The sequence below is a fragment of the Equus quagga genome, chromosome 2, assembly GCF_021613505.1.
Source record: "Equus quagga isolate Etosha38 chromosome 2, UCLA_HA_Equagga_1.0, whole genome shotgun sequence".
NCBI classification, from domain to species: domain Eukaryota; kingdom Metazoa; phylum Chordata; class Mammalia; order Perissodactyla; family Equidae; genus Equus; species Equus quagga.
In genome coordinates, this window is record NC_060268.1 from 52,272,578 (window position 1) to 52,300,176 (window position 27,599).

At 42.2% G+C, this 27,599-nt stretch overlaps 1 protein-coding gene across 2 annotated transcripts in view; it reads left to right on the plus strand.

Annotated features, from left to right (window-relative positions):
- Positions 1 to 27,599, plus strand: part of MYZAP (myocardial zonula adherens protein) — a 118,787-nt gene that overhangs the window by 41,043 nt on the left and 50,145 nt on the right. For both annotated transcript variants that reach the window (XM_046654635.1, XM_046654634.1), the window contains exons 8-10: positions 398 to 526; positions 4,496 to 4,575; positions 6,018 to 6,123. In XM_046654635.1, coding sequence (XP_046510591.1) covers positions 398 to 526; positions 4,496 to 4,575; positions 6,018 to 6,123 — 315 coding nt within the window. The remainder of the gene's footprint in view (positions 1 to 397; positions 527 to 4,495; positions 4,576 to 6,017; positions 6,124 to 27,599) is intronic.

The following is a 27,599-nucleotide window of genomic DNA, read 5'->3' on the forward strand; positions in this document are numbered from 1 at the left end:
TTGGTGCTTTGCAATATGGGAGAAAGATCTGGGCATTCTGCATTCAATTCCAGATCTGGCCCTAATTCCCTTTACATTGTTGGCAAATACAGTGACACTCTGAGCTTCTAGTCGGAGATAAATAACATTTGTGAGCTCTTTTTAGACATAAGGACTCAAAAGAAGAAAGGGAAAAAAAAATAACTAGGCCCATTAAAAAGCCACACAATATGTCTTTATTCACAGGTGAAAACCAGAATCGTGGAAGTTGAGTTTATGACTTGTGAGACACTTCTAGGCCCCAATGTCATGCTTTTAAGGAGACATCATGAATTTAGCAAGGCCAGAGCTGTTTGGACCCTGGTTGGTAGCCTAGGGACTTCATGGCTGTGCTGAGGAGAATATGTTTCCTTTGCAGGAGGAAACCAATAGTTTTCTGAAAGCGATTGAAGAAGCCAATAAGAAGATGCGAGCAGCAGAGATCAGCCTAGAGGAGAAAGACCAGAGGATTGGAGAGCTGGACAGGCTGATTGAGCGCATGGAAAAGGTAACAGACGCAGCCTTGGGCCTCTTGCCCCCTGCGCAGACTCCCCTGCATTTCTGCAGTTCCCCTGCACGCCTATCTGAGGGTATGAGTAGCCCTCAACCCTGAACTCTCTCATCCTTCCAGTGTGTGATGTAAAAAAGAAAGACAAAACCGTAAAATAAAGTAGGAGGAAGTCCAGCAAAGTTCTCATTTTCCCCATGGTAACAAATTTGATGCTTTAAAAACCATTATATATAAAATTATTTACAAAAATTAATATTTTAGCAGCTCTGCTTTGCTGGGGCCCCAAGCATGGACGTCGTATCCTTGTTGAGTAATCAGGCCCTATTTTAGATGTTTCATCGACACCCAAGCCTGTTGTTTCTGGGGCATGTGTCGGAAGGGTTGGCTTTTCTCTGACACGCCACATGTCAGAGTGGGAGACACATGTTTCTCTGTGGGCGGGGCATACAGGCTCAGGGGTGGGGCTGCGTGGAGGCGTGTGGAAGGCAGGAGCTCAGCTGACATAATGAAGGCAGTCTAGAGAAAGGGAAGAGGCCAGAAATTAGGCAGAAATGGAGAAAAGGGAAGCAGGGTGGGAGAGAGGGAGGAGAAAAAGAAGGAAGAGAAAGAAGAAAAAGGAAGGTGACCTTTAGCAGGTGACAGCTGACTTCTGAGGGAAGGGTGGTAGTTGAGGGCCGAAGTGTGGCTGGCTCCTGGAAAATGGCTCTCCAGCAGCATGTGAGTTTGCAGAATAGCGGCAGGTCGCCGAGACCATGACATCTTAGCGCCCTGTAACGCCTGCTGCATGGCAAGACTCTCCAGGCTGGTGATGGGGGAGGGGGAACAACAATGTGAGTGAGTGAGGTCAACATCTGGGCTTCCAAGTAGTTCTGAGAAGAGGTCTCCTTAGGCCTGGCGTCCGCAACATGAGCCCCTCTGCTGTCCCTGACAAGGTGAGGTGTGACCAGAGCGGGAACGGCATTACGTTCAGCACTGTGGAGCTCTGGGGTTCGCTGGGGGCTCCCGTTTTAGCTAGTATCTTTATTTGGGAGGGACTTGAGCAAACTAAAGAGTGAATTAAAATTTTACCTCTTGCCCTTGGAAACAGCTTGCTATGTTTTGTTGAAGACATGGCAAGTGGCGTGTTTAGGGCTAGCATCAGTACTGGTTAGGGGTGGTGGTAGTGAAGATGGGGCCACAAGGGTGTTTTCTAGAACTTAAGTGAGCTTTCTCCCACATTCCTGCTCTCCTACCGCAGCAGAAGATGCTGGGTAATGCAGATGCTCCCTCTGGGTGGCGGATTGTCCTGCAGCATAAGCAAGGGGAGCAGGCGGCACGGGGAGGTGGTTTGGTCAGACAAGCTGTCGTACAGAGAGAAGTGGTCCGTGGAGTGGTTAAGAATATAGGTTGTAGGATCAGATAGACCTAGATTTTGAGTCCTGTCTCTTTCTAGTTGTGGTCAGTTACTTGACTCTTCCAAACTCAGTTTCCTCTTCTGTAAAATGCTGATAATAATTCTTATTCTTAAGGTTTTTGTGAGGAGTAAATGAGAAAAATTCATGCAAAATGCTGGGCACTGTGCCTGGCATTTAGTAGGGGCTCAAAAATTTGTGGCTCTGACTTTTATTTTCTTACAGACTTGCCTAAGTGTCTGCCCCCACAGTCAGCTTTTTTCAGCTGGGTCTGTTTTATAGCTTATCTCTTTCGTGCCCTTGGGATTCTGAAAGTCCCCAGCTTCTTCCCACTGATTTCCATGTGGAGCCTGTGGGAGAGATGTATGGGGTGGGAGGCCCTGCAGGTGGTAGGGCCGGCCCTCACTGTGGGCATTTATGTAACACAAAATGGTCCCCAGCTCCTGTGGCTTTTTCTTTAGTGACTGAAAATTTATTGTCCTTTCTCTAAATCTTCCCTTCCATTTAGGCTAGAGAAGTGCTTGCTTTATTTAGCTAAGATTAGATATACCAATTTACCGCTCTTTCCCCTTCAAGAATAAATCTTGGGGAACAGGAACCTTGCCATATCTCTGTCACACTATGTGAACAGCGTGTCCACGGGTGTATCCTGCTCTCACCTATTTTTGGATTTGCTCAAGGACGAAGTGTGTGCTTTCGAATGGCTGTTCTACCGTATACCTTAGTGTACTGTTTCTCTTTTTGAGCATTGTATTTGAAATACCTTTTTCCTGATCAGTAAAAATCTTTTAAGGAGTGTGTTCCATCAGGGACCATTCTGTGGCACAGAATATTCTATGCCTTGATCTGGGTAGTGGTTTCCCAGGTGTATACAAATGTAAGAAACTATGGTGCAGTGGACACTTAAGATTTGTTATGCCTCAATTTAGAAAAAATTGAACTTTTAAAGTGAGCTATAAGTTAGGCCTTTCCCTACTTTATGATGACTTTTTTGGGGGGGTCTGGGGGGGTGGGTTACTTGTGAAAGGTCCATCACTGTTATTTCAGGGCTGATGTAAACTTCCAGCCAGTGGCAAACCACATGAGCACAGTGGGAGCGTTCTGCCCAGGCTGGCCAGTGAGAATGTGGGTTCGCCGTGGAGATTTAAAAACGATAACAAAACTCTGCTCAAAGTTGGTCTTTCTTTATTATTCTAAATATGTCAGTGATAACATGCTCTCTGTGCCAGGGTGGGCTCCTCCTCCATCTCTTTGGTCCATTGCTTGGTGTTCCACTGCTTACAGCTTCAGAAGTTGTGGGAGTTGAATTTTCAGAGATTCACTTTCAGTGGTTTGTGGGAAAAGAGGTTTGGACTCGATATAACTGTAAGAGTTTGTTGGGGAGAATTTCTGAGAATAAAGATGAGACACGCTAGTATTGAGGACCTAAAATGAAATAATCTCCTCCCGGTTAGGGAGCACGACTTGGTAAACTTCATTTTAAAGGAGTTTATTAGACTAACATCTGTAACGTATTTCTAGTGCAGTTTTGGTTGTGGTGGGCACTATGCTTTTTATTCACATTTTCCACTTTGTCCAAAGAAGTGATTGTCCAGATTCTTAATATTACTTTTTTGGGTAATCTTTTAAATTTACATATATACAGCCAAGGGTATAAATCTTAAGTGCACAGCTTGATACATGTGTTAGTTTTCTGTTGCCTCTGAGACAAATTACCACAATTAGTGGCTTAAAACAACATGAATTTAGTATCTTATAGTTCTAGAGGTCAGAAGTCCTAAAGTCAAGGTGTTGGCAGGGCTGGATTCCTTTTGGAAGCTTTGTGGGAGAATGCATTTACTAGCCTTCTCTAGCTCGTAGAGATCACCTACATTCCTTGACTTGTGGACCCATCTTCCAACTTTAAAGCCAGCAATGTAGCATCTTCCAATGTCGGTCTCTCTCTGACTCTAACCCTACTTCCTCCTTCTTGTAAGGGCCCAACTGGATAATCCAGGATGGTTTCTCCATTTTAAGATACTTAATCACATTTGCAAAGTTACTTTTTCAATGGAAGGTAACATATTCACAGATTTCAGAGGTTAGGATGTGGTCATCATTGGGGAGCCGTTATTCTAGCTACCACAGTACATTTTTATAAGTGAACATACCTGTGTAAACACAACCCAGGTTGGTATATAGGTTATTACCCAAATTCCAGAGCCTTTTTTCTTGATGATTCAAAACAATCAAGAATTTTGCAGTATCACAGGCCACTGATTTAGAGTATTGATTATCATTATTTAGGACTATAAATTTTCGCAAGACATCTAAGCCTGGGCTGATAGAGTACTTCTTAAAAAAGAAATCTTGAATGTCTTCATCCGGGATATTTGTCTATAATTCATAAATATGTCTATAAGTACACACCAACAGATGTGGCATTTTTGAGCTTTGTTGGACCCTGATGAGTGGGTGTGTAAAAACCTGTGGGTGTTATATAGACCTGAACCCACTAGTGCTGGGATTGCTTCATACACATTCTCTGTCCAGTTTGGGACCCATTGATGAAAACATCAGTGTCTGTTTGTTTTAGGAACGCCACCAACTACAACTACAGCTCCTAGAGCATGAAACGGAAATGTCAGGGGAAATAACTGATTCTGACAAGGAAAGGTAAGATGTAAAGCCCTTGATCTTGCATTGGATTTAGATGGGCACATGCTGTGTTTCTGTGGGCTCACTTAATCCTTGAATGTCTATTCATTTGGTTATCACTTTTTGTGCAGACTTATACATGCAAAACACTGGGCTGAGAGCTTCCAATGTGGAGCCAGTTTCCTCAGGAGCTTAGAGCCCCATCTTACAGCCCATGGCTGGTGGTTAGTGCCGTGGAACACATCAGAGACTGTCACCAGTGCAAAAGTTCAGTCTATAAATGTTCTCCATGACCTTCAACTCCACAGGATGCACCTTGTTGGTGAAAAAAGTCATCAACTGTGACTAATACCGTTGCTGTGGAAACTAATTTTAAAATGCCTTTCTTTGTTTCCAAACATTTGCCCAGTCAAACCTTGCCTTGTCCCCTGGCGGTGGAAAATGCAGGAGTAGTACATGGACTCTTCTAGAAATCAAAAGGCAGAAAGGTCATACACGACCCTCTAGTGAAGGAAAACAAGGTTGGGATGATTTGAGCATTTTGGGCAAGTTACCTAACGTCCCTGAGCTTCTTTGCTTATCCGTAAAATGGGAGTTCTTCTTTAAAGGGGGAGGGGGTCATGATGATCATAACAGTGCCCATCTCATCGGGTTGTTACTGTGAGGGAACTGTTGGGCGTGCTGCCTGCCACATAGGATGCGTTGCAAAAATACCTGTTTTCCTTTTTCTTTTTGCAACTTCAGAGCTTGCAACGAGTCTTCCCTAGTCTTTAACGTAGTGCTTCGGAGGGACCTGGCAGAGAGGGGAAGTGGTAAGCAGACCACCAGACCCTTCGTCCAGTGCTCCATGCCAGCAGCCCCAGCTGAAGAGCCCATCTGCTGGTTCCTTTGGTTTCTTTGAACCAAGCAAAGTCAGAGGATAATTTGTGCTGTTTTAAAACAAAAGTATGAAATGTTTTGCAATGGAGTTCACTCTGTTTATATGCAGAGCTGGTCTTTAAACATTTCCCATTTTCCCTAAATAAGTGATTGTAGAACAGGTATAATTCCAAATTTCCCAGGACTCTGCCACTTCATTTCAGAGATTTTGTTGTGTTACTAGACTCCTCTCTGTTCTCCTAATCAAGGTAATTTACTGGATGTTCCAATATTGCATTAACTCCCAAACAGAGAGCCTCTGTACCTCTAGCGGTACAGATTCTGTCTCAGTCCTTGGAAAGTGTAGTAACTGTCCTTAAACAGGGTAAAACCTGCAAATGGGAACTTGACAAAGAGTCCTCCATTTCTTCTACAGTGGGGTGGTCGATTGGCAGTTCCTCACCCAGCAAACACACAAAGGAAGAGGAGTCTTGGAATTCCCTTTCTTGTTCTTGGCCATGTTCCTTTCAAGCAGTGACTTTCTGTGCTAGTGGTGCTGCTTTGGTCTAAGACTCAGTTGCTCTTTCTTCTGTTTGCATTAGGTATCAGCAGCTGGAGGAGGCATCTGCCAGCCTCCGCGAACGGATCAGACACCTAGATGACATGGTGCATTGCCAGCAGAAGAAAGTCAAGCAGATGGTTGAGGAGGTAAGTCCTTGTAAGAGGTCATGGGCTGGGAATTGCTTCCTGTAGTGGGGGCCTTTCAACCCTAGAGCCAGATCCTATTCTCAGCCCAGTTTTCTGTGGCTCACTGTGAACTTGTTCAGGTTACTGCCATCTTGGCCAGAGGGGAATTTCCTCAGATCTCCCTGGTGATTATCCCTGTAAATGGGGGCCATCTCCAGATCAAAGAGTTACTCTTAAGAAAGCTAGGGAGTGCAGTTGATAAGCTCACCCACTTTCAGAGGGCTGCGATGCTCTACATGGGTACCTGCAGTGCTGGGACCAAAGGATGTGACAAGAAGAGTTTATGTCAGCTCAGGTCTCTGCACTGCCCCCTGCTGAATCGCCTGCCTCTCTCCCTGCGGCCACTCTTGTCTTTTTTCCATTTCTGGGTGTGTCTCTTTCATCCTCCTTCCCTGTCTGTTCCTCTCTCTCTTTCCTCCTGCTTTCCTTCATTCTCTTCTCCATTCCTGTTTCTTCTTCATCTTTTCTCTTTTCCACCATCCTTTCTCTCCTTAACTGTCTATGTAATGTGAAAGCAAGTTATATGTTTACTATATGCTGGACATAGTTGACTATTGTGTTTTTCTAAATGAAAAAACAGGTAAGTTGAACATTTATATTTCTCTAAGAGGAAAACAATTTCTTTTAACTTGTGTTAATATCACCTGTCTTTCTTGGTGATGCTCTATAGAAGAAAGTCCTTGCTGTGGTACAGCTAATCACGTATTATTGTAATTTTTTCTTGCTCAATTGAAAAATCAGATAGAAAAAAAGGACAATACTAACAGGGTTATAAGAATTCCCCAGGGTCTAATTCTTTGACTTTCAAAGAAAAGAAGAGATTTCAATTTATTTAAACATTTGGTTGGCAGTAGAAAAACTGGAAAAAAAACAACAACCCCAAAACCATTTTCCTTGTATTAAGCACTACGCTGAAAAGTTATTTAGTTTATTAATGAATTATTAAAATGAAAAGTATATCTACTTCTAATAAATGATTCACACACATGAGACAAGTAGAAGATTAAAAGTATAGCCATTTATTAATCTCTACAATATTGGAGATATTACTGGAGTGAGGTTAAGGTGAGGGAATTGTGAGGATGGGAGGGACACTTTTTTTAATTGTGTGTAGGATAAACATTAGATAAAATGTGTTCCCCAAACAAGAAAGCCAATCCTACAGTGTTGAATCCTTTGATTGGCTCGTATGCAAGTCTTGGGGAGCAGTAGAAAAAAAGAACAGAGAGCAGAGGTTCAGATGAGGAAACCAGGCACACACCTTCACAGTCCCTTTGCACACCCAGCAGGAGTGCTGCCAGCAACAGTGATGGGTAGACCCTGTCTAACAGCAACAGTAGGTGGATGTCAGGAGTGTGTTTCCCAAGGAAAAGCATCATTTTGTCACAGCTGGCATCTTGGGGAACCATGGCTGTCAGATCATAGCTTTTCTGCTTCTGAATTTCACATAACGAAGTCTGGGCAAGGCTGTCCCTTATTCCCCGTGTGACTCCTTGACTGTGGAGCATTGCATTTCTCCCACCTTACGTAGGGTGGAGGTCTGGATTGTTTTCATATCCAATGTTAGAGAACCAGGAAACGGAACTCATATGGGTTGGATTTTGGTTCATTTTTATCTGTAAAGGTTTATTTAATATTGGTACCAAAATTGGAGACACTTTTTAAAAAGACTTTCAAAGAAGTTTAGGGTTCTCTGTTTTTTAACATACTCCTGGAATATAATGGGTATAACACTTTGAAGGGAGTGGGGGAATATCTACATATGAAAATAAGGAAGCATATAAGATCATTGTCCATGCCCTGCTTTTCTACCTGTGACTTGCTGTCTCCCAAGGAAGCTTCTCTGAGTCCTGATGATGCGGTCTGGAAGACCCAGTCATTGGAACGAGGCAGAGCTTTAGGATGGCACCATCAGAGTGAGCACCACCTAGGGGCCGGCTGGGTTTCAACAGCAGATGGAGATTTAAAAAACAAAAGAGAGAGAAAGAGACTTTTTATTCTAAATTTAAACCACTATCTAGTTCAGGTGGTAAAAATTAGTGTGTTTGTCCAGTACACCATGTTAATTTATACAACAAAAGGATAGGTTAACATCTCAATTGCTGCAGCCATTTATGTGAATACATTTTTTTTTTTAAGTTAGAAAGATGGAAAAGGGACATCGACCGATGAGCACCTTCAGAAGAGCAGGATCAGGTTGGAAAGGAGTTGAGACTCTGGTCGTTTGGGGAGTAGTTGAAGGACTTGGGGAAGAGACGGCCTAGGAGAGACGTGAGGGCTGAATTCACATCTGAGAAAACAGTTATCGAGAAGAGAGATATCTTTTTGTGTTGTGTTTCGGTGCAAGGCCAGGCCAGAACCACTGGGTGGCACTTGCAAAGAGGCCAATTTCAGCTCTTCGTTCGACATAAAGAAACTGTTTCTAAAATTGGCTGTTCTGGGGAGCTGTTTAGCTCTTCATCATGGGTGCCTTCCTTATGAGGTGAGAAGCTGAGATAGGAGCACCTTAAAGAAAGAATTCTCTGTTGTTTACTAGGTTGTGCCTGTTATTACGAGCTCAGCATTTTCGTTCCTTTGCATAATGAGCAAAGTCATAACTAAAGCACTTCATATCATTTGGACCAAAGTTTGAAAAATCCAGGCTACTGAATTAGTCACTTGTGGAATCTCTGACTTTGGAAGAGAAGCATATTTTTATCTGTGAGCTCCAGCTACTCAGATACTGAGACAAATTTGACCCAGAAATAGAGGCAAGCTCTATGTGGAGCAGATGTAAGGGACAGTTTTCCTTCCCACCCGTGAAGTCTGGAAGCTCGTCAGTCACAGTCACAGAGGGCGGGGATCCAGGCTCCATCCATTATTGGTGTCATTTTAGTCATAATGGCCATGAGGAAACTTAGATTATTAAAATGATGCGCTTCTTTTTTCAGCTCAAAACATCCAGGTGTTACTTAGAACTAAGATACACAGCCATGCACTGGGGCTTTGGGGAGGAAAAAAAAAATCCAGGTATTATCACTGAGGTTCTTGGAATCCTTAAATGTTATGCAATATATTTCCTTCCACCTCAGTAAAATGTAATTTCTTAGTAATAATAAAGTGAATAAAAACTAACTGGCCTAGATTTTGCAGTCGTTAGCTCATTAATGACTTAACCTTCATCATGTGGGTTAGTACGTTCCAGTAAGGACTTGTGCACATAAGAAGAGGGCAGGATGGGCCCTTTTGAAATGAAAGATTAATATATATCTTATGGGGTCAAATTCATTGAGAAAAGACAACGCAAAGTGTCTTGTGTGAAGTGTGGGACCAAATAGCCCGACTAGGCTGGAGCTTTGACTGAATTAAGTCTGTTTCGTGGTGTGTGTCAGGGATTGGTTATCTCCCTCTCATTGCTAGTTCTTCTGACTGTTCTGGCTCTGACAAAAAAACAAAACAAAACAAAACAAGCCCCAGCTATGCCCCTTTTAGACTTTTAAGGGTTTGCCAGAAAATATAGAGGGACTGAAAAAAATTCCACTTGTGGGGAAATTCATTCATCCATCCATCCATTCACCAGATATCCACCAGCACTTTCTCTGTGCTGGCGGAGGGGGCGTGGGGTCCACAGTGGGAGGTGGTCAGATAGGGTCTTGCCCTCGTGGATCTTGCCATCTGTTGTATCCTGAGTTCTAGATTACTCTAGAACTCGAGTAGAGTAGAGTAGAACTAGAATCTAGAGTAATCCCTCGGGCTTCATTCTTCTTGTGAAAAGTCTTGTTGGGATTAGGTCCTTGTCTCAGATGGGCTGCATTCTTTAGCTTGCTGTTCAAGGAGCGAGGACCTGGGAGGAGCACAAGGCTGGGAGGAACCTGAGCCCGGAGCAGTGAACAGGCTGACACATCTTTAAGTGTTATTTTCTCAGTCAGTAGTCGTCCACACCTCTTTCCCTGCCCTCATGGAGGTGTGGTCCCCTGCCAACCTAGGCGGCTCTCCTGCCCAGGGGGAAGTTATCTGGAGGAAAAGACCAAATTCTTGTTTGCCCTCAAAAAAGGGTGGATTTACATTTTTGCCAATGAGCAATGATATAATTCAGCTGAATAAATAGTAGTTTAATAAGAATTTCTTTGCCTTTTCCCACGTGAACTGTAGGCATCCTTTCGTTTTCATTTCTTTCTTTGGATTTCCTGATGCTGTTTGTGATGGGCGGAATGTTTCTTCCAATGGAAGGTGTCTGAAGGGGCTTCCTTTCAGCTGCAGAGGAGGCATTATTTCTGTAGACTTTTGCAGAAAGCAGTTGCACCCCCACCTACTTCTATAATTTAGGTGTTTAATGAGTGCAAAGGTGCAAGGAATTGATTTTCATATTAGTGCTTCTCCATGCAGGCTGTACATTAGAATCACTTGAGAAGCTTTAAAAAATGCCAGAATCTGGCAGATGGGGGTGGGAGGGAGGGACTGGGTATTGGGGTTTTATTTTCTTTTTGCTTGAAGAAGATTGTCCCTCAGCTAACATCTGTGCCAATCCTCCTCTATTTTATATGTGGGACACCACCACAGCATGGCTTGATGAGCTGTCTGTATGTCCGTGCCCGGGATCCAAACCCACAAACCCTGGGCTGCTGAAGCAGAGCACATGAACTTAACCACTATGCCATGGGGCTGGCCCTTTTGGTTTGTTTTCAACCTCCACAGGATTCCAATATGCAGCCAGGATTGAGAACCAATGCTCTAGATTCTTAGAGCAGTGGCTTGGGTTTCCATGCTGGTTTATGCACCACATAATGATGTGTCCATCAACAATGGACTGCACATATCACGGTGGTCCCATAAGATTAGTACCATATAGCCCAAGTGTGTAGTAGGTTATACCTTCCAGATTTGTATAAGTGCACTCTGTGATGTTCACTTGAGGACCAAATCACCTAACGATGCCTTTCTCACAATGTATCCCTGTCATGAAGCGACGCGTAACTATAATGTATTTGGCCAGCCCTCCTCGGAAGCTGCTGTGCCTGAGGTGGAAAGCTGGTAGTAAACACAGGGTAGGAAGGGCTCAAGGGAGGAAAGCCAGGGAGACCAGTCAGCAAGGACCAGGAGCACTGGCGTGCGAGGGCTGGTCCAAGAGTGGGACTGTGTGAAGGTCCTGTCGGGGGATCTTGCTAGCCCTGTCCGCACAGAGGATTCTGTGACAGCTCACTCTTAATAGCTCTGCTGGCCTGGTGTTATCCAGATAGTAAAAAACCTTCCAGAGGCTATCCAGATCCATCTAGAGAGAAGTTGGTAATAAGCTAGGTCGATGAGGCACACTGTTAAACAGGTATTAGAGACTTAAAGGGACAGAAGCCAACTCCAGTGGAAGCTGAGAACCTCCCACTAACAAAGAGAGCAAAAGTAGTTCTCAAAAATCCTCTTCCCACTCTGCTTGTGTGTGCATGTCTGGCCTCATCCTGGTTTAAATTACTCACTTCTGTCTACACAGAGGACCTTACACTTGGCCTCACTGCACCTGTTTAGAAAGAGAAGAATGCAGTCCTTGTTGTAGTATGAACATGACCACTTCTCAAGAGCGAGACAAATTAGAACGTTTTTGCAGTTCCTGAGAAATGATTCTGAAAGTATTCAGTTATCATCCCTTAGATTTTTTGAGAGTGATGTGATTGTTATAAAGCAACAGTGTTTTTGGAGAGATAAAGTGGACCAGGGAGATTGGACGATGAGTAACTCTTCAGAGCATTGAGGTTTGGGTTTCTGGCTCTCAAGCCAGTCAGCAAAGCAGGGCTTCCTGTCTCTTTTCTCAGGTCCCTGTAACTCACCTCCCTGGTTCCAAGATCTTGGAAAATGAAGGCTGAATCTGCATGTACCCCCTGCAGTTAGAGACCTAGGAGAATTGTGGTTGGAGACCTTTATGGGTATACAGTGAAAGGTGGCCTAGAAAATGGGGACAAGCATGGACTTTAGAAGCAGACAGACCTGCATTTACTAGATGTGGGACCTTCAAAAAGTTATTAGTTTTCTTATCTGTAAAGTGAGGTTAATAACAGTATCCACCAGAGAGGATTTTTTTAAGAGTTCAATGAGATGATGTATATAAAATACTTATAGCATATTAATTGGAACATAGGAACTACCCAATGAATACTAACTGCTATTATTATTACTGATGGATGGGTTCCTGCTGTGTATACCCAAAGTGAAGTTAGATAAATTAAAAGCAAAAGTAACTGGGTTGATTTCTTGACCAGTACACAGGGCTGCCCTTCTCTCCTCTGGGATTCTTCAGGGCCAAATGGGATCTCCGAGTAAGCTTCTCTCTTCTCTTCTGTGCTCTGTGCTGTGTTCTAGCTTAGCCATCAGTCTAAGTATTTGAGTAGAATATTTATACACAAAGCAATTAAAAAAATTTAAATTCCCACCATCCCAAGAATCTTTTATTTTAAATGGACCAGCCATTTGTTAGCACACAATTTATTTTAAAACTATTGTATGATGTGCTGAAATGTACTAGACAAAAGTACATTTTTGCCAATGCCTTCTGTTTAGAGGATTCAGAGTAATCTCCATCACTGGTAATTAGCCAAGTGGGGGTAGGGGAAGTACTGAGCCCACAAGCCTAATCCACTCAATTGAACTGTTTCCAGATCATGTCACACGAACTCTTCTCCAGATTTAGTCTCCGGCTCGTTGGAAGATGATAAATGGTAGCCTGCTCTGGGTTGGAAGCGATCCCTTTTATTGTTCGTGATTAGAAGAACGCTTGTACTCTCTCTGCGGGGAAGAGGTGGCATGTATCTGTGATGAGCGGATGAACAAACAGGAGGGGGATGCTATTGAAAATAGGACCATGTAGGGCTCTCATTTGTGAAAACCCCCACATACCGTAACCTCAACCTGTCCAGACTCACATTGCGGAGTCACGAGAACTCAAAGATCCACAGAGTATTTTTAGAAACTTGGGTTCCTAGACATCATAGAAGGAACTGCAATGAAAAATAGTACTAAAAAATCATTCAGAAAGTGCCAGGTGGAGGCTCATCTTAAGATCCTGGAAAATGGAGCCTTACTTATGGAAAAGCTGCCAAGGACACCTGCTAAGGAGATGGGACGTGGGCTTGAAGAACTCCAGTGCTCCAGGAAGGAAGTGCTCCCCACCAGATCACATCCCAGAAAATACAGAAGCAGCCAAGTGTCCATGTAGTTTGATTATATTTGTATGTGAGAGGCGGCCTTGAGGATGTCTTTTCTGAATGGAGATCAACAGCACTAGTCAACTTAGCCCTCTTCTTGTTCGTTTAAGAAAAGTTTGGTTTGCTTCCGTCACCGTGGGCATTTTGCCTGAATAGACAGTTCAACTAACTTCGTGAGAAGGAGAAGTGTTATCTGATGAAAAGAGAAATATATTTGGCTGAAATTCACTGAAGTGAAATATGTTTCATGCATGCTTTATTTTTATGGAGGTCTTCTTGAGACAGCCACAGGTGCTAGCATCTCATCAAAACCTAACAGTGTTGCTGAAAACTGGTAGTAGTAGCAGCAGCAGCAGTGGTAGTCATAGTCAGTGGTGGTGGTAGCCTACGTAAGCTACTAGACTGGGCTAATGGAGGGAGTTCATCAGGGCTGGGTGTCCCTTACTCGTTGGGTGGTTCTCCACTCCCACCACCTCTCCATGGCAAAGAGGGCAGGCGGATGCTTTCTTGTCAATAGTTGCCTTTGGTTTTTCATTTGGACGTCTCCGCCCAGTTTAAGCATGTAGGCAGTGGATGGGAAAGGAGGCAGATGAATAATTTTTATATTAGTAATGAACTGTTAATGCAGTTACCTATGCTGGTGTTCTGTTTAAATGCAGATCCCTAGATACCCTGCTGGGTATCCAGACTTCCGCTAGGGAGATTTGAGTCACATTTGAGAATCGCTAATATAGATGTTGCTCTGGCATAGTGACCTACGCTGTTTCTAGGGGTACCTTTAGTGCCCTCGTGTTTTTGTAAGTCTCTGCTGGAAAAGTTACTGGCACTTGTTCTAGTGGAAAAGATTGATTACGCAGCTTCAAAAAAATGAAATAATATGAAACAAGGGAATGTAATGACGTGTAGAGAAAGTGGGTCACCCATGTGAGCCTCTCTCCCAGGGCTGTGTGCTCTCCCCATGCTCTTGGAGTTTCTTCTCTCTTTTGGGCTACAGACAGTAACTGGAGGCCAGCTAGACCTTGTTTTGTGAGGCCGAGAATGAGTGAGGTGTGTAGGGTGTCTGCAGGACTCTGAGAGTGCCTCTGAAATTTGTCACCCTAGGTATCTCGGGCATGTCCCCTAGCGTGGCCCTGAGGCCTGGGCTAGTTGGTGATCTCCTTAGAAATGGGTCCCTTCCCTGACGGAAGCTCCCTCAACTTGGCCCTCCCTGCCTATGCTGGTGCCCCTCAATTTACCCTTTCCTGCCAGGACTGTGATAGAGTGTGAACTTGACTTATCGCATGTCAAACCTGAGTTAGGTGCTCCACTCCTGTCCCCTTCCCCCGCAACTAGATCGTTATCCTCGGCCTCTTAAGGCTACCGTTCTGTCTCCTGGCCCCTCCATGCCCCACCCGAAGGAGGTGCTCCTCAAAAGTTTAAGGCAGAATTTATTTATAGTAATTGAAAATGTTATTGTTTCGAATTCTGGTCTTTAACATTGTATTGTTCACTTCTTTATTTTAAAATCTTGGATACTTTATCTAAAATGTGAGGTTTTTAGAAGGTATCAGAAAGCTCATATGTATATAAGCCTTTATTTCTGTGCGTTAGAAATATTACGGGTTCATTGTATGGCATGTACTGATTAATGTGCTCATGATACAAATGATCCTTTCAAGGGGGAAGATCTTTTCTTTGTAAATGTCATTGAACTACTTTCTCTTTGTTGAGACTGTTTCTCTTTGGGGCTGAAATATTTCTCAGAGACCTGGGTGCCCACGTTCTGCCCGTAGAGAGTATGTGAGGCTGTGCTCCTGTTTCTGGGAACTACCTGCTGTGGACTGTTTCTCACATTTCAGGGCTATGCCTGTAGACCTCACATTCCCACTGTAACCCTCTGTGGAGGTATTATCAGCATAATTTTTTAAGCACAGGAAACTGAGACGTAGAGTCTTAAAAAATGGGTAGCCTGCAGTCTCTCAGTAAATGATGGTGATGCAGGGTCCACACCTCAATCTTTGACTCCAAAGCCATCGTTCATTTGCTGCTTTTTTTTTAATTGGAAAAAATTTTTAAATATGGAAAATTATACAGAATGATAAAAACAAAAACCCATGTACTTTCCTCTAGAATTGACAAATGTTAACATTTTGGCATATTTCAGATTTTTTTCTAAATAAAAGAAAACATTACAGGCAAAGAAGAGGTTCTCTTTTTACTCTTCTCCAGTTCTGATCTTTTTTCTTCTTCCCCTCCCTCTCCCCCTTCAGAGGCAATTTGGTCTGTATCCAGGCCATGTTTCTGTGCTCTTATGCATACACGTGTATCTATTATCAGTATGTAGCTTTGTTTATGTATTTAAAATGTATGTAAATTTTTGTTTATAATAGATAAATAAGCAGATTTTATCGTGTACAGTTTACAACTCTTCTCCCCAATTTTGTTTTTGATGTTGTTACATAAATATCTAAATTATTTCATTTTAATGGCTGTCTACTATTCCACTATATGAATATATTTTAATGTATCCTATTGATAGACATTTAGCTTGTTTCCAAGTTTTTATTCTTTTACAAACGATGCCAAACATGTCTCTGTGCTTCTCTAGCTATGGAATATACTTAGGGAGGAATTGCTTGGGCCTGGGTTGGCACAATTTCACATGTCCTAGATGTTGCTGCCCACTTGGTCTCCAAGGTGTGGACGTGCTTCCACCTGTCGCATATGGAGGGTAGATTTCTCCACATCCTCACCACCTCTTGGCATTGTTGGACTATCATTTTAGCCAGTTGTGAAACAGTGTCCCTTTGTTTTAATTTTAATTTGCGTCAGTCTGATTGCTACTCATAATGGCTGAGGTTGAGCATCTTTTCCTAAGCTTACTCACCATGCAGGCTTCCAACCTCATGAATTGGCTGTTCACGTCTATTGTTCATTTTCTGCTTGGTTGTTTTTCATTTTTTTCTGCTGACTTGTGGGGACTCTGTATACTATCAATATCCATCATTTATCAAAAAATATTTGGGTGCCATTATCTTCTCCCGGTCAATGGTGTTTGTTTGTTTGTGGTATTTTGTATAAGAGACAAGTTTTTCATTTTTGGCATAAAGTTATCAATCTTTTTGTGCTGTGTTATGTGTCTTGTCTGTCTGTCATAGGGATATTTTTTGTGATAGCTTTAGAATTGTGTTTTTCATCTTCAGATCTTTAATTATAACCCCACACTTGCACCCTCCATCCTCTCCCTAGCTCTATTTGTCTCCCCAGCACTTATCGTTTTGTAATAGGTCCTACACTTCACTTCTCTGTTTTGCTTATTTCCTTGTTGTCTTTTTTCCTCCACTAGCATGTAAGCTCCACGAGGGCAGTGGTTTTGTCTACTTTGTTCATGGCTGTACCCCTAACGCCTGGAATAGTCACTGGCATATAGTAGGTGTTCAATAAATATTTGCTGAACAAATAATCATCTATGTGGAATTCATTTTTTGTGTATATGGTATGAATAGGGCTCCACCTTTTTTGGGGGGTGGGCGGCTCATGGAAGGCTTGTTTTTCTAACAGCATTTATTGAATAGTCTGTCCTTGCCCCACTGATTTTTTCATGCCACCTTTATCAGGCTGGAGTTTTTTCCCTTGTGTCACTGTCTTTAAATATTCCTGTTGTCCTGCCCCTGTGCTGAAGTCTGCAGGAAACCCATACCTCACACATAGGAGTGGGAATGGGGGTGATGAGAAACCAGGTCCAACTTATAGGGAGCTCTTCTCTGATGGATCAGTCAGTGAACATTTAAGAAGGACATTTTATGAACCGAGTGCAAGAATGAACGTGAGTTCCTGACTTCAGAGAACTTTCTGGTTGACATTAAAACTTATTAGAACTCAAGGCAGAATATGAGTGTTCACCAGGGCATGACTGTGTACTGGGGACACAGAAGCTGGAGAACCTGGTGGTTAAGCTCGTAGGTTTCAAGTAAGTTAAATCTGGCTTTGCATCCTGCCTCTGCTCCTGACTGGGGTTTATATCTTGAGCAAGTTGCTTATCCTCTCTAACATTCAGCCTCCTTGTCAACAAAATGGGAATGATGATAATAGTACCTGCTTCGAAGGTTGTCATAGGAATTGACTGATAACTGATATAGTGAATTCATGCTAAAGGCTTAGCACAGTGCCCGTAAATGTCCACTAATTCTGGTGTGGGTGCAGAATCTTTAGAGAGGAGGTGATATGTGACCAGGTCTTGCAGGATGGGTTGGATTTTTCTAGGCAGAGATTGAATGGGTGGAAAAGGATATGCCAGACAAGATACAGAATAAACAAAAAACAAAAACCTGGAGACCAGAAAGTAGAGGGTGAGTTGAGGGAGCATTAATCAAGTTTGACCAGATTGCAGGAGGGAGTGGTGATGAAGAGGCTGGAAATGTAGGTTGAGACTGATTGTGGGGGGTTATCAGCAACGAGCCAAGAAAATGTCCTTTATTACTCTGCTCCAAATTCCTCAATGGCTCCCATTGCCTGATCAGATCTGAGCCCCAGAGTGATGCCTCTGAACAGGGTGTGCTGGGCAAATAGGAGGGGAAAGGGGAGGAATGGCGTCTAGGAGGCTCCCAGGAGAGCCCTGGCCCATGCAGGGGAGGGTTCATATTCTGGGGCACTTGAACTTTGGGAACTTTTTTTTTTGCTCAAGAAGATTCGCCCTGACCTAACATCTGTTGCCAATAGTCCTCTTTTTGCTTGAGGAAGATTTGCCCTGGCATCTGTGCCAATCTTCCTCTGTTTTGTATGTGGGTCGCCACCACAGCATGGCCACCAATGAGTGGTGTAGGTTCACGCCTGGGAACCGAACCCAGGCCGCCAAAGCGGAGCACGCCGAACTTAACCACTAGGCCACAGGGCTGCCCCAGGAACATTATTTATTTATTTATTTATTTTTATTAAGTTAATGATAGGTTACAATCTTGTGAAATTTTAGTTGTACATTATTGTTTGTCAGTCGTGTTGTAGGAGCACCACTTCACCCTTGGTGCCCACCCCCCACCCCACCTTTCCCCTGGTAGCCACTAATCTGTTCTCTTTGTCTACATGTTTAAATTCCTCATATGAGTGGAGTCATACAGAGATTGTCCTTTTCTATCTGGCTCATTTCACTTAACATGATTCCCTCAAGGTCCATCCATGTTGTTGCAAATGGGACGATTTTGTTCTTTTTTACGGCTGACTAGTATTCCATTGTATACGTATACCACATCTTCTTTATCCAGTCGTCTGTTGATGGGCACTTAGGTTGCTTCCACGCCCAGGAACATTTTTTAAAATACCAGCTCTGTGCCTGGTGTGGAGCAGGGTTCTTCCATTACATCATCTCATTACGAGTCTGAAAGAATTCCCTCCCTAGACATTCCTGTTCAGTGTGTGGCATTTGGGCCCTGATACTGCATCCATCAGGGGAAGCACGGGATAGAGAGCCTTAGAGCATCCTCTTCTCCACATCTCCATTCCACCTTCCTCCTCTCAAGTCACAGAGGAGAAAAGAACAGGCCAAAGACTTAGAGCCACAGCAAATCCTTTGTAAAAGAAGATATCACCTGCCGACGTTCTTTCCAGCCTTGCCTAACCCCCCCCCCGCCCCCCCCCCCCCCCCCCACAGCATTGCAGTGATGGGTTGTCATCACAGGGAGGATGGAGGCAAACCTCTGAACATCAGTGTGGTGAATGGAAGAGCCTGTGCCTTGACATCAGAGAGATGGGGGTTTAGATCTCAGGCCTGCCAGCATCGAGCTCTGGGGTGGCCAACTGTCCTGGTTTGCCTGCGGATGAGAAGGTTCTTGGCACATGAGACTGCCAGTGCTAAAACCTGGAAAGTCCCAGGCAATCTGAGATGAGTTGGTCACCCTCTTTAGCCCAGTGGTCTGAACCTTTCCCTTGCCCCATCAGGAGTTGCAGGTGCATCCTATTGCAGGGGGTACCAGATATCACTCTGCCTGCTCCCTTTATTGCACTCACTTGTGCATTTCTTGCTCCATTTACTGGCTGCTTTCCTCACCAGGATGTTTGTTCCCTGAAGGTGGAGACCAGGTCTTCCTAGCTCACTGCTGTGCTCCCAGCTTCTCACACTGGGCCTGATACAGAGGTGATCACAGGTGATGGCTGAGGGAATGAATGGACAATGAAACTCTAGGAACCTCAGTTTCCTCCTCTATGGGGCTAACCACCCTTAGGGTTGTTTCTCAGAATAGTGAGCTGACCCAGCAAAAGCCCTGGTACCCAGTGTACCCTCTTTCTTCCTTCCCAGTGGATGCATGCAGATTGGAAAGCCAGATCATTCATCCTTTCCTGATGTTTCTATAGCCTGGTCACTTTTAGGCATCCAGGAAAATCAGGGTGCTATTCCTCTCCTTAAAGAGAAGTTAGGTTATCTTTAATATAAGATAGAAATTGAACCGAATTAGATTATTTTACCTCAGAAGCCAGTTTCAACTCATCCTTTTGAATGCTATGGTTCTATTATTATATATTACTTCAAACTTAATAGAAAAAAATTGATTAAAATATGTGCCCTGTTCATATCTAGCCTGGCTGAATGCCACAAGACACATTAATTGAAAATGAATTTCTACAAACCCAATCAAGCCTCATGAAGATGAAAAATGTACCTTTTTTCTCCATTCCTTCATTGATTTTTCATTTTCCCCACTCAGAGCTTCATTTAGCAATTTTTCAGGTTCGTTTTGTTGTGGCCTTAATTCATTCCCTTCACTCCCCCTAAAATGAGATAATGTTCCATTTTCCTTGTCCTTTTGAAACTGTTCTTTCATACTGCATCAGGGCAGGGCAGAATCTGATCTTGTCATACCTCCCTATGCTTTATTGTTTTTTAGGAAAAGAGAGTAACTTTATTGTTTTTTAAATTCTTACTGTGGTGGTTTTTATCAAGGAGAATGCACTTTAAAAATACAACAACTATGAAATTACAGTGCTACAAGACTTCTAAAATAGAATTAAGAGAAGCTGCAGTAAAAGTAAAGAAGCTTTTCAGATGAAGAGTGTAAAACCTCGATTATTCTCGTTTTTCATGGTGGGGCATATGAGGATCAAGCATGATTCCTATTTTATTGAGGGAAATGGAGACCACTATGAGCCATATCATAGAGGAAACAAGAGGGTGGATTGAAAACAAGGCCCTGTCAGGACAGGGGGAAGCAAAGGGAGAAGGCAACTAAAGCCCTGAGTGAGTTGCAGAAGGTTCTTGCCTCTCCTGTTCTATTCCTGCCCCGTTCGGTTCACGGATTCACTAGATCTCTAGGGGTTTTGAAAACAGTAATGGGGATCTTCAAGCTATTTTCTGTGAAATTTTCAAATAATCTCACAGCATAAATTTCCCCTGAGAAGTCTGCAGGGGCTCACACTGAAGTATCGCATTGCTTTACTTGGACCTAGAAGTCGTAATCCCGCTTATCTCATTTTGATTAGAAGCTTTGGTTGGCAGTTATTCATCTTTGATGCGTTTTTCCATTGAGAAAATGAATTATTTCTTCATAAATGCAGTTTAAAGTCGAAAGTCTTAAATGAGGGCCCATGGGAAGAGGCAACAAAGTGGAGGTGTTGGTGACAGAGGTTGGGAGACTTTATTTATTAATGTGTGGTCAAGTGTTACACACACACACACACACACACACACACACACAGCCCTCACACCCTGATTTTGAATAAATGTGCCTGTGGGCCTTAATTGATTATTCCAAAAGTTAGAATGAAAAAAAAAAAAACAAATTTCAAGGAAAATAAACAATAATATCATAAACTTAAACAGTTTGGATTAAAAAAAATCAAATTCCCTTTCCCTTATGAGATTTTAAACAATTTGATTAAATGTGACATCAGTTTTAACATGCTTTCTAGTATCATGCTCTGTTTCAGTGCGTTTCCTGTTTTATGTAAGGCATTTTTCAGATGCATATATATTATCATTTTCCAGCTGGTAAAGCTAAACAGCTCAAAGCACGATTTCTTAAAAACACCATATCAAGTGCTGTCTGATATTTAATATTTATTTGCTGCTGCATTTTTTATATTCATTAATTTCTCATCACATCCCCAACCTCAGTATTGAATTGTTTCATGAGTCTTGCACAACTGGGTACTATTCACAAATTCTAATTATAGAGCTCTATCATATTCGGACATCTCACACAAAATGACCCGTGTCCTACATGTCTGTCACTAATGGAAAAAAATTCCAGGCAGCTGAGAAGACTTGCAACCTGTGGGGTTGCTCTGAATCCCTAACAGGACCTTACTAAAATTTTGTACAATTTCATTTTGGTTTAGTTGACATACAAGCTCTTTTTGAAAGGAATTGGGAGGAATCCTTTCACTATGGCAATCTGTTTCCAAAGCAGTTTATAAAAATGTGCAGATTGACAAGGGTGATTTCATCTCCTAAGAGAACTGCTCTTTTATGTAAGACAGTTGATACACTGAACATTTGTTCCCTGTGGGTGTGCTGTCTAGTGCAAGGGAAAGATGTAAACAAAGGATGCTAATGGCAGTGCTGTGTCCTAACAGGGGTTTGCTCAAAGGGCTGAGGTAGAACAGAGGAGGGAGACGCAAAGCCGGCCTGGAGGACTTGGAAGAGCTGGTCTGGGAGGTGACTATTGAGTACTTTGTGACAGCAGGAGATTTCCTGCTGGAGAAGGGGATGGAGGGTGGGAAAGCATGCCCAGTGGAAGCACCAGCCTGTGCAAAAACCTGAAGGCAGGACCATTGTATGTCCACGGAGTGCCTACTGGATGGGGTGGCTTAGATATAGGGTTCATTGTGGGACAGGACAGGCCTGAAGGGAAACTGAGGAGATAGAATGGGACCACAGCAGAAGGGCCTCACATCCGTGCTAGAGAGTTTGAACATTAGAAGCTTGAGAGGGTTAAGTAAGAGAGTGATATATTCAGCATCTCTGGGGGTTAGGGTCTATAAATCCGTATTTTGTAAAAGCTCCCTGCAGCTGATTGCAGGATGTGGCTATGGTTTAAGAGGGATTGCTTAGCATAAACCACCTGTGCAGGTAACTCAATTGTGGCTAACGTGAAGAAAAGCCATTATCGGTTCTAAGAAACTAGAAGACTTTCCCCTTAGATATCAATCTGGCCTATAGTCTCAGAGACCTAATATCCTGCATGATCAATTTGGCTGCAAGACATATATTCAGGTTGAATTACAAAGAACCATGCTAATCAAGACAAAAATAAGAAAAAATTCTGTTAACATCAGTTAAAAGGTTCCAGATTTTACCAAGATGGGTTTCTTCCCTTTGTTCTCTAAGGGGGTCTACTATTTGATATTTAAATTGAACTGTTGCAACAAGATTATGTTCTTGTATAGATAAATTAGATGAGGTCTGGGAAATGAGCGCTTCTCATTTCTTCATGCCCTGACTTGAGCCTGGGTTATTTCCATCACCTGGTGACAGCTAGACCTAATTGCAGCTTCTTGAAGAGCACATGAACCTCTTGAAGGTCAAATTTACAAAGTTAAATGTGTCAAAAAGTGAGAGCAAGGGGGCCAAATGGCTTTCACTTGCATACCAGCTGCATAGTACCCTGGATTCTGGGGTGGCCCCCAATTTTGGGAGGTCTTATGGGGGACACAAAGTGTTTATCAAGTCCACTTTGGTTCCTCTGGGCCTCCGAGTCTGTTCCAGACAGTTTTGGCCCTGAAGTCTAAGGGATGATTGTAAAGAGATGGATGGATGGATTCGTTGATTCGTTCGTTCGTTGTCTGAGAATGTACACATGACCTAGATCTTTACTCTCAAGGAGCTCACAGTCTAGGGAGGGAGAAATACCAGTAATAACGTAGTAATAGCTAATTTTTGAGGGTTTATCATGTGCTAGATGCTATAGAGATAGTATTTCAAGGCTCTTTGAAGTTCGCAGTCAGAAATAACACCATTTTCTACACTAATATGTGATTTAGCAATTATGAAAAGAGAACCAAAAACTTGGGCATCAGATATTGCCTAGAATGTTATCAAACCCAGAAGCATGCAGGTCTGCTTGTTTTAGAAACTGGTGCCTTGCTTGGGAGAAGGCATGGCATGTGCTCCCGGAGCAGACCCCAGGGGAGAGTAAGTTGGGATTCAAAGTTGGCACATCTTGTAGGGCATGAGGGGCCAGCCACACACTGCCTGCCAGCCTCTACATCCCTTTGTCTCTAATCTGAACAGGTCAACCCTGGCCACAGAATATGCTGTGCAGGATGCTTCTGTAAGAAAGGCTCAAGGATGAAAGCAGATGTGCGTGCACAGTGTTCATTTAGCGCAGATGGCACAATTGCTTCCTGAAGTATCAGTTGCTGAAAAAAACAAGCCTTGCCGTCAGAAGCTTCAGCACCCCCAAATCCCTCCCATAGCCCACTCTTTCTCCCCAGAACAAGGGACCCCTTTTCTCTAGCATCAGCCCTCTGCCTTCTAGAACTTCCAGAGTTCTTTTCCCCTCAGCTCTCTCTCTGGGTGATTTCTCTGCCTTGTCTTATTTCTCTTTTTAAACTAAAACCGACGGAGGAAGATCAGCAGAATCCTCTCGCTATCTTCCTATGAGCTGTTCATCAAGATGTTCTTAAACTGCATTTCTTGCTTCCCTTGACTCACAGCCTGATTACTTCAGATATAGTGAAAGTGGTATATCTGAAGTCCCTTTTTATGTTACTTGATTAAATATTACCCCTGACCTTCTTGGAACATTTTAGTTAATTTCAGTACCCATTTTTCCTATCATTTAAAGATTTTAAAAGTCAGTTTTGAAAAATCTTAATACTGTAGAAAGGAATGAAAAAGGAACATGATGAGGGTGATTTTTGAAAATTATTCCTACAAAAAATTGAAGGGAACTTACACAAAACAAACTTGTTTTTGCTCATAATCATACTCCAACCCCAGAACTATTTCATTTATCTAACTTCTCTTCCAGCTTTTACCTTCAATCCTTGTAAACTTTTTTCTATCCCTCAAGGCTTTTTGTAAACACTTTTCTATTTTGCAATGCATTTTTTTTAGTGTTTGTGTAATATAGTCCATCAAATTGATATTCCATAATTTATTACCCATTCCGTTAGTGCTAGACATTAAGGTTATTTCCATTTTCTCTCTATTATAAATAATAGAAGCAAGAACATCTTTGTATATATAGCTTTTTTCCAACGTCTGAATTATATCCTTAGGATAAATTCCCAGGAGTGGGATTAGTGGGTCAAAGGGTATGAACAGCTTTATGGCTCTTAATATTTATTGCTAAATTGCCCAAAGGGTCATTCTAATTTACAATGCCACCTGCAACACATGAGCGTAGCTGGCCCTCCCAGTCTTTCCAACATGGATTTCCTCAGGCAATAGTTTGGGGCAAATTTAGAAGGTAATAAGGGTAACTTGTTACTGTTTTTAATTGGTAATTTCTTTAATTATTATCAACATTGGACATTTTTTCTTAAGTGTGTTTCTTATATTCTATTTTGTATGGTTTGCTTTTCATGTTGGAAGATTACATTTTTTGACACTAGGTGGAATTTAAAATATAATGAAAATGTCAGATGCACTCAAGACAGAGAGAATAATCAATGAATCCCCCAGATCATTACCCAGATTCAACAGAAAGTAAGATTTGGTACATTTGCTGTATCTTCTCCTTCTTTCCCTCTTTTGTTCTCCTTTGTGTAATTATTCTAAAGCAAATCCCAGACATTCTGCATATGTTTCCTGCATACTTCACTATGCATCTCTAAAACATACAGGCTTTCTTATATAATCATATTGCCATTGTTCTGCCTAACAAAGTTAATGATAATTCCTTGGTATCATTTGATACCACTCTGTAATAAAATTTTCCAAAATATCTTTAAATGTCTTTGTACTGATATTTATTGATCTATCTTTTTGCTGACGCTTTGTTCCAATCAGCATCCAGAGAAGGTCCATTACATTTGGTTGTTATGCTTCTAAAGTCTTTTAATCTAGAGCATGCTGTCTCTGTTTACACTGCCCCCCCCCCCCAAGTTTACCCCCACCCCGTGACTTATTGCAGGAACTGAGTGAGTTATCCTATCAAAGTTCCCACTTTCTGGATTTGACCTTTTATTTTTTTATTAGCTCTAAAAGCTTGATTGGATTCATTTTCAACTTTTTTTGTGGGGGGAGGCAAGAATGCTTCCTGGTGGTGGTGGTCTGTGTGATCCATTTTGTATCGGTTTAGGGGCAGTGATGTCTGATTGTCCCACTTGGGGTGATGCTAAGGCTGATCATGGGTTCAGATGGTGACAGCCCAAAGCACAGTTGTAAACTCCCCATCAGCTTTGCCCCTCGCTGTTCCATCTATTAATGGCGGTCGCTTGACTCAGTTATTTCATGGGGATTGCACAGTGGTGATTTTCTAAATCTATCATTCTTTCCCCACTTATTAACTTGAGTTCTTTTGAACAGTAAAACTTCTTCCCTTATAAACTAGGACTTTTTAGTAATCTCAGAATGCATTTTGTACAAGTAAAGTGGGATGAATGCTGTATTCTTTCCTCTAAATTCCCAAGTTTCTAAGTGAGGAGTTGGTGCCCCTGTTACTTCCCATGGTATCCAGTGAGTTGTTGTTGCTGTTTTGTTTTTTAAGAATCATAAAATATTCAGGGTTTTAAAAAAATACATAATCCTTGTGTTTAACTCAATTACATTCATTATTCTTTTTTTTGAGTAGTATTTCTTTTTTTTAAGTTAAATTTTTATTGAGTTAATGATAGTTTACAATCTTGTGAAATTTCAGTTGTACATTATTGTCAGTCGTGTTCTAGGTGCACCACTTCACCCTTTGTGCCCACCCCCCAACCCCCTTTCCCCTGGTAGCCACTAATCTGTTCTCTTTGTCCACATTTTTAAATTCCTCGTATGAGTGGAGTTGTACAGAGATTGTCCTTCTCTATCTGGATTATTTCACTTAACATAATTCCCTCAAGGTCCATCCATGTTGTTGTGAATGGGACGATTTTATTCTTTTTTATGGCTGAGTAGTATTCCATTGTATGTATATACCATATCTTCTTTATCCAATCATCAGTTGATGGGCACTTAGGTTGCTTCCACATCTTGGCTATTGCAAATAATGCTGCAGTGAACATTGGGGTGCATGGGACCTTTTGGAATTGCTGACTTCAAGCTCTTTGGATAGATACCCAGTAGTGGGATGGCTGGGTCATATTGTGTTTATATTTTTAATTTTTTGAGAAATCTCCATACTGTTTTCCATAGTTGCTGCACCAGTTTGCCTTCCCACCAGCAGTGTATGAGGGTTCCTTTTTCTCCACAACTTCTCCAACATTTGTTACTTTTTGTTTTGGTTATTTTTGTCATTCTAATGGGTGTAAGGTGATATCTTAGTGTAGTTTTGATTTGCATTTCCCTGATGATCAGTGATGATGAGCATCTTTTCATGTGCCTATTGGCCATCCATATATCTTCTTTGCAGAAATGTCTGCGCTCTCATTATTCTTTTTGATGCTCAAATTGTCCCATCCTTGGCCCATGGGAGACCCTTCATGTCCTTGTTTTCAGGCAAAACAAGGTGTCTTGGGTTCATGTAGCATATTTTTTGCCCTCTGGAATGGTCCATTCCTCCAGGATGTCTGTGTTTTTATTGGTGGGGAATGGCATTTAGAGACCACAATCTGGATATATTATGTGCTTATTGTTATTGATTCTAAGTTTTCTCAGTGGACAGAGCTAGGAAATGCATATTTAACTAAAGAAAATAAAAGATTGTGAGTTCATACTGATGTTTTCGTTTCAAATTTGACAAAACTTTCTTTACTTCTTAGATTTGAGACTTGTGTTTCTTTCTCTTGTGCTAAAAATCTTGGTTCCAAATGTTATTATACTATAATAGATATCAAATAGTTTCAGAATAACAATACTGATATTACTACTAACAATTTTCTTAGCGAATAAGAGATTTCTTTGCAGTTCTGTTTGTGCTTGGAATACGTTCTACTAAATATATACAAATACCTTGTTCTAACAACACTTGAATTCTTTTCATGAATTTGATATACAGTTAAGTTACTATATTTCAGTTCATTTCCAAGTTTTAGGATTCACTTTTTTTTCCTTTTGGTTTAGTTTTATTTGTTTGAATCTGTGAACTGTGCTTTCACAATTAAGCCTGTGTAACGAGGTGTTACGGAGCACCCTGACTCCTCCACAGCTTGTGTGTGGAGACGTGATACACGAATGGAAGACAAAGCTGGGGTTGCCCAAGGGAGAACACA